This window comes from Talpa occidentalis, unplaced genomic scaffold (genome assembly GCF_014898055.3).
Source record: "Talpa occidentalis isolate TD23 unplaced genomic scaffold, MPIMG_talOcc4v2.1 talOcc4.11, whole genome shotgun sequence".
NCBI classification, from domain to species: Eukaryota; Metazoa; Chordata; class Mammalia; order Eulipotyphla; family Talpidae; genus Talpa; species Talpa occidentalis.
In genome coordinates, this window is record NW_023601104.1 from 67,264,368 (window position 1) to 67,277,167 (window position 12,800).

The 12,800-nt window shown below is 35.6% G+C and overlaps 1 protein-coding gene across 7 annotated transcripts in view; it reads left to right on the forward strand.

The window, feature by feature from the left end:
* Positions 1-12,800, forward strand: part of KIAA0586 (KIAA0586 ortholog) — a 101,530-nt gene that overhangs the window by 19,293 nt on the left and 69,437 nt on the right. For 4 of the 7 annotated variants that reach the window (XM_037503422.2, XM_037503423.2, XM_037503425.2 and 1 more), the window contains 10 exons: positions 778-910; positions 2,123-2,340; positions 3,051-3,123; positions 3,644-3,892; positions 5,124-5,298; positions 6,538-6,729; positions 8,348-8,535; positions 8,899-9,006; positions 10,410-10,493; positions 12,075-12,268. In XM_037503422.2, coding sequence (XP_037359319.1) covers positions 778-910; positions 2,123-2,340; positions 3,051-3,123; positions 3,644-3,892; positions 5,124-5,298; positions 6,538-6,729; positions 8,348-8,535; positions 8,899-9,006; positions 10,410-10,493; positions 12,075-12,268 — 1,614 coding nt within the window. The remainder of the gene's footprint in view (positions 1-777; positions 911-2,122; positions 2,341-3,050; positions 3,124-3,643; positions 3,893-5,123; positions 5,299-6,537; positions 6,730-8,347; positions 8,536-8,898; positions 9,007-10,409; positions 10,494-12,074; positions 12,269-12,800) is intronic. The other 3 variants (XM_037503424.2, XM_037503430.2, XM_037503426.2) reach the window with 2 other exon arrangements.

The window sequence follows — 12,800 nt, forward strand, 5'->3', positions numbered from 1 at the left end:
ACTATTCTGGAATTGCTTCTGCATATTAGCTTCTTCAGAGAAAAACCTTCTGTAGCTAAGTATATCAAAGACTTTTGTGTGTGGGCCTCCCCGGTGGCGCAGTGGTTGAGCGCTGGGTTGCGAAGCTGCCGGCGACCTCTGCGGCGCCGGTTCGATCCCCGGCTGCTCCCCAGCCACCTGAGGAGGGTCCCACATGGCGCGCAGACCTCTCCTGCCGCCCGCTGCTCCCCTCAGCAGTGTGCTTCGGTCTTTCTGCCTGCTCTGCTCCCCGCTCTGGCTCTGGTGAATTCTCTCACCCTCCCGCACTTCTGACTATACCCAGTGCATGTATAAACCAAACAAACAAACAAACAAATAAATAAAACATGCCTCTATTTAAAAAAAAAAAAAAAAAAAGAAAAAAAAAAAGACTTTTGTGTGTGATCAGATATCTACAGAGTTTATAAAAATTCAGGAAACTGGGCCTCCCCGGTGGCGCAGCAGTTGAGCGCTGGGTTGCGAAGCTGCCTGCAGCCCCTGTAGCGCCGGTTCGATCCCCGGCTGCTCCCCGGCCACTGGAGGAGGGTCCCACATGGCGCGCAGACCTCTCCTGCTGCCCGCTGCTCCCCTCAGCAGTGTACTTCGGTCCTTCTGCCTGCTCTGTTCCCCGCTCTGGCTCTGATGAATTCTCTCACCCTCCCGCGCTTCTGACTGTACCCAGTGCTTGTATAAATAAATAAATAAAGCTTTAAAAAAAAAAAAAAATTCAGGAAACTATTTTTACAAAATCTTTTACAGCATTGACACTCTATCGTCTCAAAGATTTCCTTCCTATGAAGAGCTGGGAATAGCTAAGGTGGCTTTGCAGAAGTCTGATGATGTTCTTCATGATCTTGGCCAAAAGGAGAAAGAAACAAATGGAATACTCCAGGTAAATGGCAAAGAAAATATTAAAATTATTGATTAGTAAAGGTAAAAATTATTAAATAAAAGTTATCAAGACAGAAAGAGAAAAGAGCAAAGACAAATCACTGAAAATATTTTGTCAACCAAGTCTGTTCTCTCCATAAAACTTTTCTAGAAGTCCTCATGAAGTGATTTTTACTTATTATTCCTTGGCTTGGACTGAACCACATGACCACCTCTAGATTTCCAGGTTCTTTTGGAGAGAAAGAAAGGGAAAAAGTACTGTGTCTGCCATGCTTACCTAGAGCCAACTTGCTCTTATTTTGTTTTAGTTTTCTTCACCAACTATAGCTTTCATTGGCAACTGGACTGCTAAGCATTGCTGTGGATTTCCTGGTCCTATTTTATTTAATATTCACATTACTACTTCTCAATAGAAAAAAGCCTTAAAGGCCAACTATTCTTTCATGACTCTTCAGTTTGATGAATTGAGTCCTTAGAGTATATTAGCATAGTTTATAACCTCAACAATAGTACTAGTTCTCGTTTGGATGAAATTATTTACAGTTGACTCGAACAATACCAGTTAGAACTGTGTGGGGTTCAGGAATGGGGGAGGGTCTAGTAATATGCAGATTTTCTTATAAACATGATGTGAACTTATGGTATCAGCAAATACAGTACTATATGAATCTTTTCTTCCTTTTTATTTTTTAAAGATTTATTTATTTTTATATAAGAACTGGGGTACAGGCCAGATGCACGGGAGGGTGAGGGGATTCACCAGAGACAGAGCGGGGAACAGAACAGGCAGACTGACGAAATACACTGCTGAGGGGAGCAGCGGGCACGACAGGAGAGGTCTGCTGCGCCATGTGGGATTCTCGCTGGCAAGCCAGGATCGAACCCGCACTGCAGAGGCTGCAGACAGCTTCACAGTGTGGCACTCAACCGTCTGTGCCACCAGGGAGGCCACCTTATATTTTTCTTAATTACACTTTCTTTTCTCCAGCTTAGTTTATTGCAAGAATAAAGTGTAATATACAAAGTATATGGTACTACTTATGTTGTTGGTAAGGCTTCTGGTCAACAGCAGGCTATTAAGTTTTTGGGGAGTCAAATGTTATAAACAGATCTTTGACTGGGTTGAGGTCAACACCTGTAATCCTCACATTATTCAAGGGTAAACTCAAGCATTTTACATGGTAACATTTTTGCCTCTTTTTTTCTTTCAAAGCCAAAAGATTCTTTGATTATGTCGCAGCTTGCTGATTTTCCACAGAATTCCATTAAGCTTCAAACAACCAGTAAGGGATCAGTTTTGAAAGATGCTGAGAAGATTCTGAGAGGAGTACAAAACAATAAAAAATTACTTGAAGAAAATCTGGAAGCTATTATTCGTGCAAAGGATGGAGCTGCCATGTATTCTTTTATTAATGCTTTATCTACTAACAAGTAAGACAAGATATTGGCATCCCAAGATTTTTTTATGAAACTTCCAGTTCTTGCCATTCTTAATTTTTTCTAAATATTTAATTTTGCTCAATGTATTTTAATGTTTAGTAAAGTTTCTTCGGTGCTTTTGAAGATGTAGACTTACAAAGTTGGAATTTGTATATATACATGTTGGTATTCTTTTTTACAAGTGTAAATTTTCCTTTTTTTCTTCCATTCTTTGGTAGATATATTCTGGGGTCTACATGTGCCTTTCAAACATTCTTCTAAATTTTTTTTAAAGATTTATTTATTTATGCATACAAGAACTGGGGTGTAGGCCAGAGGTACAGGGGATTGAAAGGATTCACCAGAGACGGAGTACAGAGCAGAACAGGCGGATCTACTGAAATACACAGCTGAGAGGAGCAGCCGGTGAGACAGGAGAGGTCTGCTGCACCATGTGGGTTAGCTCCCTGGCAGGGGATCTAACTCATGCACAGAGGCTGGCCATCTTGAAAGCTCTGAGACTTTAACCCCTGCACTACCAGAGAGGCGCTGTTTTCTTCCAACATTTGATAAAAACTAATAGCATTTTTTTTTTCTTTTTGGATGAAGTATATTGGGCTATATGGTAAATTCATAACTATTGATAGATAAGTGATCTGATCTAGATTCTGTCCCCAGTATGTTAAATGCTGACTTCAGAAAATTATTTTTTTCTTTTATAGAGAGATGTCGGAGAAGATTCGAATCAGAAAGACTGTGGATGAGTGGATTAAAACTATTTCTGCAGAAATTCAGGTAGGTATTGAAAAAAACTGATTAGTGAATTCTCTGGAGAAAATAATTATTCCAATTTATAATTATCACATTTAACTCTCAATATATACTTTATATATGAGTCCACTTTATAGCTCTTAATTTCAGTCATTCATTTTTATATTTACTTAATAATAAATTTCATTTACTTAAACAATTTCTTCATCTCATAAATTATATATGGCTCTTATCTGACAAATTGTTAAATAACTGAAATATCAGCAATTTAAAGGAAAATTTATCTAAGGTACTTAGAAAAAAAAAATGTACTACTTACAAAATGTTTCAAGACAGCAGATTTAAAAGCATTAGCTTGCCAAAGTAAAAACACCAAAGTTATTTAAAAGGAAAATATCCTACAAGATTTCTAATGTTATTTCTACTGCATTTAAAACTGTTAAACTCCATTTCTCTAATGGTTGAAAATAAACTCTATTGCTTTTGATATTTAAGCTTGCTTCTTGGATAGATTTTAAGTCATTTTCATTTTTGTTATGTTAAGGATGAACTGGAAAGAAAAGATTATGAACAAAAGAGATTTGATCAGAAGAATCAAAGAGCCAAGAAAGCTCAGAATATGAATAAAGATATTAAACCTTACACACAAGAAAAAACCATAAAAAGTACTGTAAATCCAAGAAAATATTCTCAAAGACAAACAGAGGAGCATTTTAGAAATCCATATATAAGGAACATGCCAGCTTCAAGCTTACAGAAAGACAGAAAAGAAGTAAGATTCCACCATGGCTTGGTAATATAAATGTTTCATTATAATCGGTCATTTCCTTTAAGATGCAAATAATGATGTAAGTGTGAAAATATTTTAGAAATACGAAGAACTATTTAAATGTAAACTACTGGAGTTTAGGATTTGGGATATGCACAATGTAGAAAATCACTATACAAAATACATATTCCTTCTTTCTGAGGTCTCTCACTTAGAATCACAGTATTTTAGTTATAGCAGGTATAGCTAGAGCTATTCCAAAAATTAAGTTCTCTGGTTCATGATACTAAAGATTTTATTTCACCCCATGTGTGTGTGTGTGTGTGTGTGTATAAACATGTTTTTGTTTATTTTTCAATTTAACATATTTATTATAGTGCATAGTAATTGGAAGGCATGATACTACATGCTATGGAAGGAATTTTTTTTTTTATTTTATTTTTATTTTTTTTTATAGAGGCATGTTTTTTATTTATTTGTTTGTTTGTTTGTTTGTTTGTCTGTCTATACATGCACTGGGTACAGTCAGAAGTGCGGGAGGGTGAGAGAATTCACCAGAGCCAGAGCAGGGAGCAGAGCAGGCAGAAGGACCGAAGTACACTGCTGAGGGGAGCAGCGGGCGGCAGGAGAGGTCTGCGCGCCATGTGGGACCCTCCTCCAGTGGCCGGGGAGCAGCCGGGGATCTAACCGGCGCCGCAGAGGCCGCGGGCAGCTTCACAACCCAGCGCTCAACCGCTGTGCCACCGGGGAGGCCCTGGAAGGAATTTTTTTGGCTGCTCTAAGTAGTCTGTAACTTTCTTAATGCCAAATATGGGTTGTTGGGCAGATTAATAAATTATCTAATTCAATACTTAACACTTAGTAGATGCTCAACAAATGCTACCTTTTTGTGCCATTTGGACTGTGGTTGAAAGTGGGATCAGGAATTTAGAAAATCATTTAAGACTTGATTTGTATTATTTTATTGTATTTGAATGTAATAAATATGTAAAATGTCTTTAAATCTTATTTTTTGTTACTGAAAATATGCTTAGTAATGTAAGAACCTTCATGTTTCTTGTGTGGATGGTTTTTATATTTAATTTTCATGCTTTTAAAAACTATGTCTAGAATTTAAGAACCATTTAAAGTAAAGCACTGTTCTGACCTGATCATTCTTATTATAATACTTAAGCTGGCAAAAGCTTTTAGATAAATGAGGTAAGTTTTTGGTGACATTTTTGCTGGGGAATTGAGTAACTTTGTGTATACATAGGGATTTTGGAAAGGAGCTCCAGTTACACAAGATGAGGATTATATGATACAAATTTATGGAAAACCAGTTTATCAGGGCCATCGCAGCACTCTTAAAAAAGGACCATATCTCAGATTTAATTCTCCATCTCCCAAGTCCAAACCACAGAGACCAAAAGTAATAGAATGTGTTAAAGGTAAGGAACCTTTTTTTTTTTTGTGGTAAATATAATTTTTTATATCAGTTTAATAGGTAAAGTTTAACATTTGCTTTTTATTTATTATAAATATACTCCAAAAAATATAATACTTAGGAATGGAAATACAATTCCTTTGGAGAGTAGAAGAAAAATAGAATAGATATAAGCCACAAGAGAGAAATAAGTGGGGCCTCCACGGTGGCTCAGGGTGTTAAGACACAACCTATGAAGCTATCCGCAGCCACTGCAGCATGAGTTCAATCCCTGGCCAGGGAGCTACCCACATCGTGCAGCAGACCTCTCCTGACTTGCCCGCTACTCCCCTCAGCAGTGTGTTTTAGTCAATCCACCTGTTCTGCTCTCCACTCTGTCTCTGGTGAATCCTCTCATCCCCCACACCTTTGGCCTGAAGCCCAGTTCTTGTATGCATAAATAAATAAATCTTTAAAAAAAAAAAGATAGGAATAAGTGGGAAAAATACAGGTTTAAATAGTATCTTCAGATAACATGATAAAATTTGTATTTGTGGACTGATGAGTCTTTAGCAATCTAAATTATAATCTAGGAAAAGTAGCCATTTCTTTGAAGTTCTTAGTAGTGTTCTTTCTGACTCAAAAGATCAGCCTTTCTATGTATCATAAAGGTACTTATGCGTGCTTTTGCACTTTTATTTGTTCTCAGAGAGCCTTAAGTAGCAAAGATGAAAAAATTTTTTGTTTGTCTTATAGGCTCTAAAAGTATCTTCATTTGTCACTGTATATTTTGATTCCTCTCTACCATTTCGCTCATATATTTAAATGTAACTCTTAGTTAAATATTGACTATATTGACTTTGGTTATTATTTTTGAAGTTTTCAACTTGTGCAGTCAGTAAAACACTTTGACACTAGCTATTCAGGGGTTGAAGACCATGGCCTGCAGGTCAGCTGCCTATTTTCAAAAATCAAGTTTTATTGGAACATAGGTTTGCTCATTGTTATATGTTATTTATGACTCCTTTCATGCTGGGAGAATTGAGATGTTACAAGTGAAATCATATGGCTCACAAGGCTGAAATATTTACTATTTGGCCAGTTAAGAAAAAGTGACAACTCTTGGTTTATGTTACTTGTAGCTTGAAACCTTATAATCTTGTTATATAGAATGAGGTCTTTCTGTGTTGCTGTATTTCTAGATTACTGGAGAATAGATGTTCAAACAATATTTTAAAATATCTGCCATTGATGATTACAACAGGAACTAAAGTCAAGTCAATAAGAACACAAACTGACTCTTACGCAACAAAACCTAAGAAGATAGATTCTAAACGTCAACATTCTGTTACTATGCCTTCTGGTGATCAGCAGTACTTGTTCAGCCCTAGTAGAGAAATACCTACTCTTTCAGGTACACTGGAAGGTCATCTGATTCCTATGGCAATTCTTTTAGGTAAGACACACAAAATGTTTTTGGTAAATTTTAAATTCTTATTAGCTGTAGCAGAACTTACAAAATAGTCCTGACATACTAGTCACCTACCTTTTTCTTCATATGTTATTTATATTTGTGCAAGAATGTGTCTTTGTATAATGACAATATAAAGTGGTGGGTTCCTGCTACAGTTTCATTCACAGCTAACATTCTTTTGTTGTTTATAGTACTTGTGTAGATAAAATAAATGTTTAGACATGTTGTAGACATTCATAATAATAAAAGAACTGAATCATTTTGATTGATTTGTTAGAGTCATCATGTCTTAGGGCAGTACTTTAGCTACTGGCTACTTTTAAACTAGGTTGTGAGAAGTAAAAATTGCATAGTTATGCATTTTACACCAATAGTTGATCATTTACGTATTTGAGGTCTCTTAGACTCATGGTGGTAAAAACTGCCTCTTCAAATCTAGTTATCTATTTTTTTCTTTTAGTGCCATTTTTTGAATTTTGATTTAAATTTGAATAATTTTCAGAGTGAGAGAATATTTTATTATTGATTTTAAAGTTCATGGCCTGTTAATTTAGTAGCTAATGTCTGCTCAAATATGCCTTCTAGTAATATAACAGCTAACACAAAGTCCTTACTGTGTGCCAGGTACAGACCTGTGCATGCTAGGGGATCGGGGGGGGGGGGAAGTAATTAAAATAAATTAAAAATCAAAATCAACAGGCAACTATAAATCAGAGACATTCTACAGGGGAGGAGGAGGGAGAGGGATCAAAACAGGGGTGGGAAGAGCACAAGGGACTATGGTGATGGTGCACAGGTGAATTGGTGGTGGGAATTTCGCAGGGACTACACCTGAGAGGAGAAAGCACACATTGTAGAAAAATGAAGAATGATTAAAAAATATATAAAATTAAAAAAATTATTTAATTTACCCTATAAAGCCCATGTTAATGTATGAGTTTTATAGATGAAGAAACCAAGACATGGAGGAGTTAAGTAATTTGTCAAAGGCCACATAGCTAGTGGATTCAAGGTTCAAACCTAGGCAGTCTGGCCTTACAGTCTGTGCTTTCTTCAAGTACATTGTCCCTCAACTTTGAAACATAGGAAACAAGTGCAACTTTTGAAGTGAAAGCATGTTTTTGGCAGCTGTGATAGTTACTAGTCTATATGCTGTTTGTTGATAAGTCAAACACCAGTGTCGTCTCGTTGGTTTTACTTCTGTAATGAAATTTATTCTGTTGTTGCTCTGTGACAATCTGAGGATTAAAAATACAATATACTTTAGGCCTTGCTTTGCTACTTACAAACTATTATACTTTGGCAAATTATGCTAAACATCTGTTCACTTAAGTATAAAATGGAGATAATATTAATACCTCATAGGCTTTGACTAAGGATTACGTTAGATAGTACTTCTCAAAGCCAAATAAATATGAATTGTCGCTCAAAGGATGGCATGGTGATGTGTTGACAGTGATAATGATAAGAAGGAAAGATGGTTGCAGATAATACTTTGCTTTCATGTGAGAATTTAGTCATAAAGATCTAGGTAGTATATTAGACATTATTTTCTATATTTTTGAAATGGTTGGCTCATTTTCTCCCCCAAACTTTTTAGGACAAACCCAAAGTAATAGTGATTCCATGCCACCTGCAGGAGTAATTATAAACAAGCCACACCCTATAACAGTGACTACTTCTATTCCTCCATCAACTCAGAAAACAGAAATTGGAGTAAAGAAACCTAACATAGCAGTTGTAGAAATGAAGTCTGAGAAAAAGGATCCTCCTCAGCTTACTGTACAGGTACGACAGGGTACATGAGCTGAAAGTTTTGAGGAAAAATCTTTGACTTACTTTAGTACTTAAAATCTAATTATAATGCTTTATGAAAATTTTTCTTTCATCTTTTGTTCTTTAAAACTGATCATATTTTAGTAATGTAAGTGGACAGTAAAAAGACAGAGGAAATAGGGAAAATGAAATTATCTTAAGATAATGAGCTTTGTGTCTTTCCTCTTTATTTCCCAAATTTTGTAAAATATGCCTTCATAATTACAAAAATGTGTTGACCATCGACTTCAAAGTTAAATCTATATATTTAATATATAGATTGACAAATATTTGACTCAAAATGATGAACAGAAGGCTGGGCTGTGTTTGTTTCAGATATTACCCAACGTAGATATTGACAGCATTTCGAATGGTAGTGCTATTGCCAGTCCTTCCCTGTCTAGTCCCAAAGAAGCATCTCCTCCTCTGAAAACCTGGATACAGGTATTGTTCAGAATTTTATCATTTGGCTTTGAGTAAATCTGACTGTAGACTTTAATAGTTATAACATGAAAAGACTTCCATCATAATCTATTGTGATAATTTAGGTTTTAAGTAAAAGATATTCAATATGAATCTGGATTTGTTTATCAACTTGAAAAACAAGATGTGTTTAAGCTTGTCATTTATAAACATTCTGAAAGTGATAATCCTTATGGTGTCTTTTGGTAACTGGTAATTTTCATATGTGAAGACTTTCTCTTTGGAGAAGAATCTTGATTTAAATGAGAATTACAGTTTTTTTGAATGTGAATTTTATTTTTTTTAAGATTTTTTTTTTTTATTCATACAAGAACCGCGGTATAGGCCAGAGGTATGGGGTATAAGAGGATTCACCAGAGACAGTGGAGAGGAGAACTGGTGGATCTACTGAAATATACTGCTGAGGGGAGCAGTGATCGACAGGAGAGATCTGCTGTGCCATGTGGGTTAGCTCCCTCGCTGGGGTTGAACTCATGCCACTGTGGCTGATGATAGCTTGATAGCGCTGACTTTAACTGCTTGTGCCACCAGGGAGGTCCTTGAATGTGAATTTTATAAGGATGATTAGAGTTCATGATTTTGGGTATTACTTTATCATACTATTGACATGTTGCAAAAATATGAATTTCCTCTTAGTATTTATTTGCTACTGAATAATGATGTTATGACTTTACTACAAAATAAGATAGAACTGTAAATTTTCCCACATTTCATCTATTGTAAGCAAATTTGGCCATCAAGATAGATTTTAAGAAGAGGCAGAGCACCAACAATTTTTCACAATCAGAATTAGTAAAGTAATACTAATATATAATGGTCTTTGTGTCTAGTTTAATTTTTTCATCAATACTTTTTTTCACCAGAAGTCTGTTAAAACATGATTACAAATAATATTTTTTGGAGGTTATTATTCTATTCTCAAGAAGCGGTTTTGTGGATTTTGGTGACTAGCTTATAATTGTGAGGTCTATTGGCTGAATTTGTAAATTAGCTACTTTATATATCTTTCTAAAATAATTCACTATCTGTATTTTTGTGACTTTCAGTATATCTATAGTTATATATCTACAAATATAAACAGTTTTTTAATATTAACTGAGGGAAATTATAATTATGTCAACTTAATTGACTTGGGTCAATTGTTAATTATTGATGGTGTCTTTCACAGAAAAACTGATATTTAATTTTTTTTAGCTCTCAAAATGATGATCCAATGCTTGAGGACTAGAATAGATTTGTCTTATTTATTAATTCTGAACAGGATAGTAAATTTATAAGATATGGCTGTATAATTACAAGTTTATGCTATAGGTAGAAATATGTGCGTTAAGCACAATAAAAACTTTCTGAAAATGCTTTCCTAGACCCCAGAATTTATGAAATTAGAAGAAGAAGAGGAGGTGAAGTTTCCAGGAACAAACTTTGATGAAGTAATTGATGTTATACAAGTAAGAAACCTTAAAAACTATGAGAAAATATTTTTTACCAGTATTTTTCCACGTGATTATCTTTTAGGATTAGTTTTTTTTAAGAATAGTTTCACAGCAATTCACATGCCTCACTCACCTCTTCCCTCCCCCACCTCTCTGGTAACAATATTTTCCACAGAATTTAAAAATTAGTCTTCTTGTTTGCTAGTTTGTTGTCTTTGGTTATCTATATTCTGCAAACAAGTGAAACCATCTGATAATTCTTTCACTTTCTGACTTAGCATAATTATCTCAAGATCCATCCGTTTTGTCTGTAAATGTGCTATTTCATCTTTTTAAATACCGGAGTAGTAGGCCATTGAGTAATATTCCATAATTTCTTTATCCAGTCTTCTGTTGGTGGGCATTTAGGCTGGTTCTGTGACTTTGACTGTAAAAAATAATGCTGCTGTGAAAGAGTATGAAAGCGTATATATAATCTTTTCATTAGCGTTTTCATATCCTTTGGGTAAATAGCGAGCTATGATATTGTTGTTTCACATGGCATTTCCATTTTATTTGTTTTGAGGAAACACTGTACCATTTTCCATAGAGTGCACCATGGGATTTATTTTTCAATGGGAGAATAGTATTGAGTTATAATATTTAAAGTGTCTTAACTTTTTTTTGAGATACATATTGAATTATTTGCAGGTAAAAATGATACATGTTATCTGATTTATTTCAAAATGATGTGTAAAGGGGAAACTGGTTAGAGTTAGTATAGATGACAGAGTTTGGCCATGGCTTGATAATGTTTAAGTGCAAATGGAATTCATGTTATTTTCGTGTAACAGATTTAGTGCATGAGGACTGTTTTGTTTACTTCTAAACATGTATGATATTTTTTCATAATAAAGTGCTTAAAAGTTCTAGAAATAACTCTTAGTCATGATATTAGGGTAAAAATAATTTGCAAGATGACTTAACTGTGTATTTAAAGTAAATTATAGGTTCTGCAAGATGAAAGAGATACTAGGAAGCACCAGTTTTATTATAATGAGTTAGTAAACTTCTGGAGGAAAATATGAATTTTTTTTAAGATTTATTTATTTATTTATGCATACAAGAACTGGGGCACAGGCCAGAGGCATGGTGGGGTGAGAGGATTCACCAGAGACAGAATGGGGAACAGAACAGGCAGACTAACTGAAGTACACTGCTGAGGGGAGCAACGGGCGAGTCAGGAGAGGTCTGCTGCTCCATGTGGGTTGCTCCCTGGCTGGCCGGGGGATCGAACTCATGCTGCAGTGGTTGTGGATAGCTTTGTAGTTTGTGTCTTAACCCCTTGTGCCACCAGGGAGGCTCAGGAAAATACGAATTTTATGTAGTAATTTTCTAATTTGTTTTTTGGCTTTTTAAAATGATACTGAGTTTTGAAAAGACAAAATAATTGTTCAGTGGATTTGTATGACAAATGTGTTTATTGTAAATGATGTGATACTACCTAGAAATGCTGCTGATTAATTAAGATGTGTTGATTCACTTTGCCTATACTTCTAATTCAATAAATGTTGAACACATACATGAATATAATAATTTTGTTTTTATTATTACCAGGAAGAGGAAAATCGTGATGAAATTCCAGAATACTCTGAACCAATTCTGGAGTTTAATAGAGGTGTGAAAGCTGTTTCTACAAAATATAATGGTCCCCCATTTCCACCAGTTGCTTCTGTTCTTCAGCCCACTTCTGATGTTCTGGATAAAGTGATTCAGAGGAAAGAGACATTGGAAAATAATTTAATTCAGTGGTGAGTTACAGTAGTGTTAGTGTAAACAATTGTAATAAATGGAAAGTAGTAGTATTTTCGTAGAAAATCTTCCTTATCTCCTTTTGTTCATTAACTTTTCTATTTGCAATGGTCACTGGAAACTATTGATGCGATACTAAGGGTTTAACATATTGTTGGAGGCATTGTTTCTGTCCTTAAATACTTATATTTAGGCTATCTAATATGACAAGAGACTTACTAAGTAACAGAAGCCTCAGAAATACTACTTGTTCATTGATCCATTGATTCACTGCTAGAAATTTATCCTAAGGAAATAGTTATGGTTCTGCTAGTAGAACCTAGAATACTTAGCACAAAAAGCACTTAAAAATAAGGCTCTATTGGGCCTCCCCGGTGGCGCAGCAGTTGAGCGTTGGGTTGCGAAGCTACCCGCAGCCTCTGCAGCACCGGTTCGATCCCCAGCTGCTCCCTGGTCACCGGAGAAGGGTCCCACATGGCGCGCAGACCTCTCCTGCTGCCCGCTGCTCCCCTCAGCAATGTGCTTCGGTCC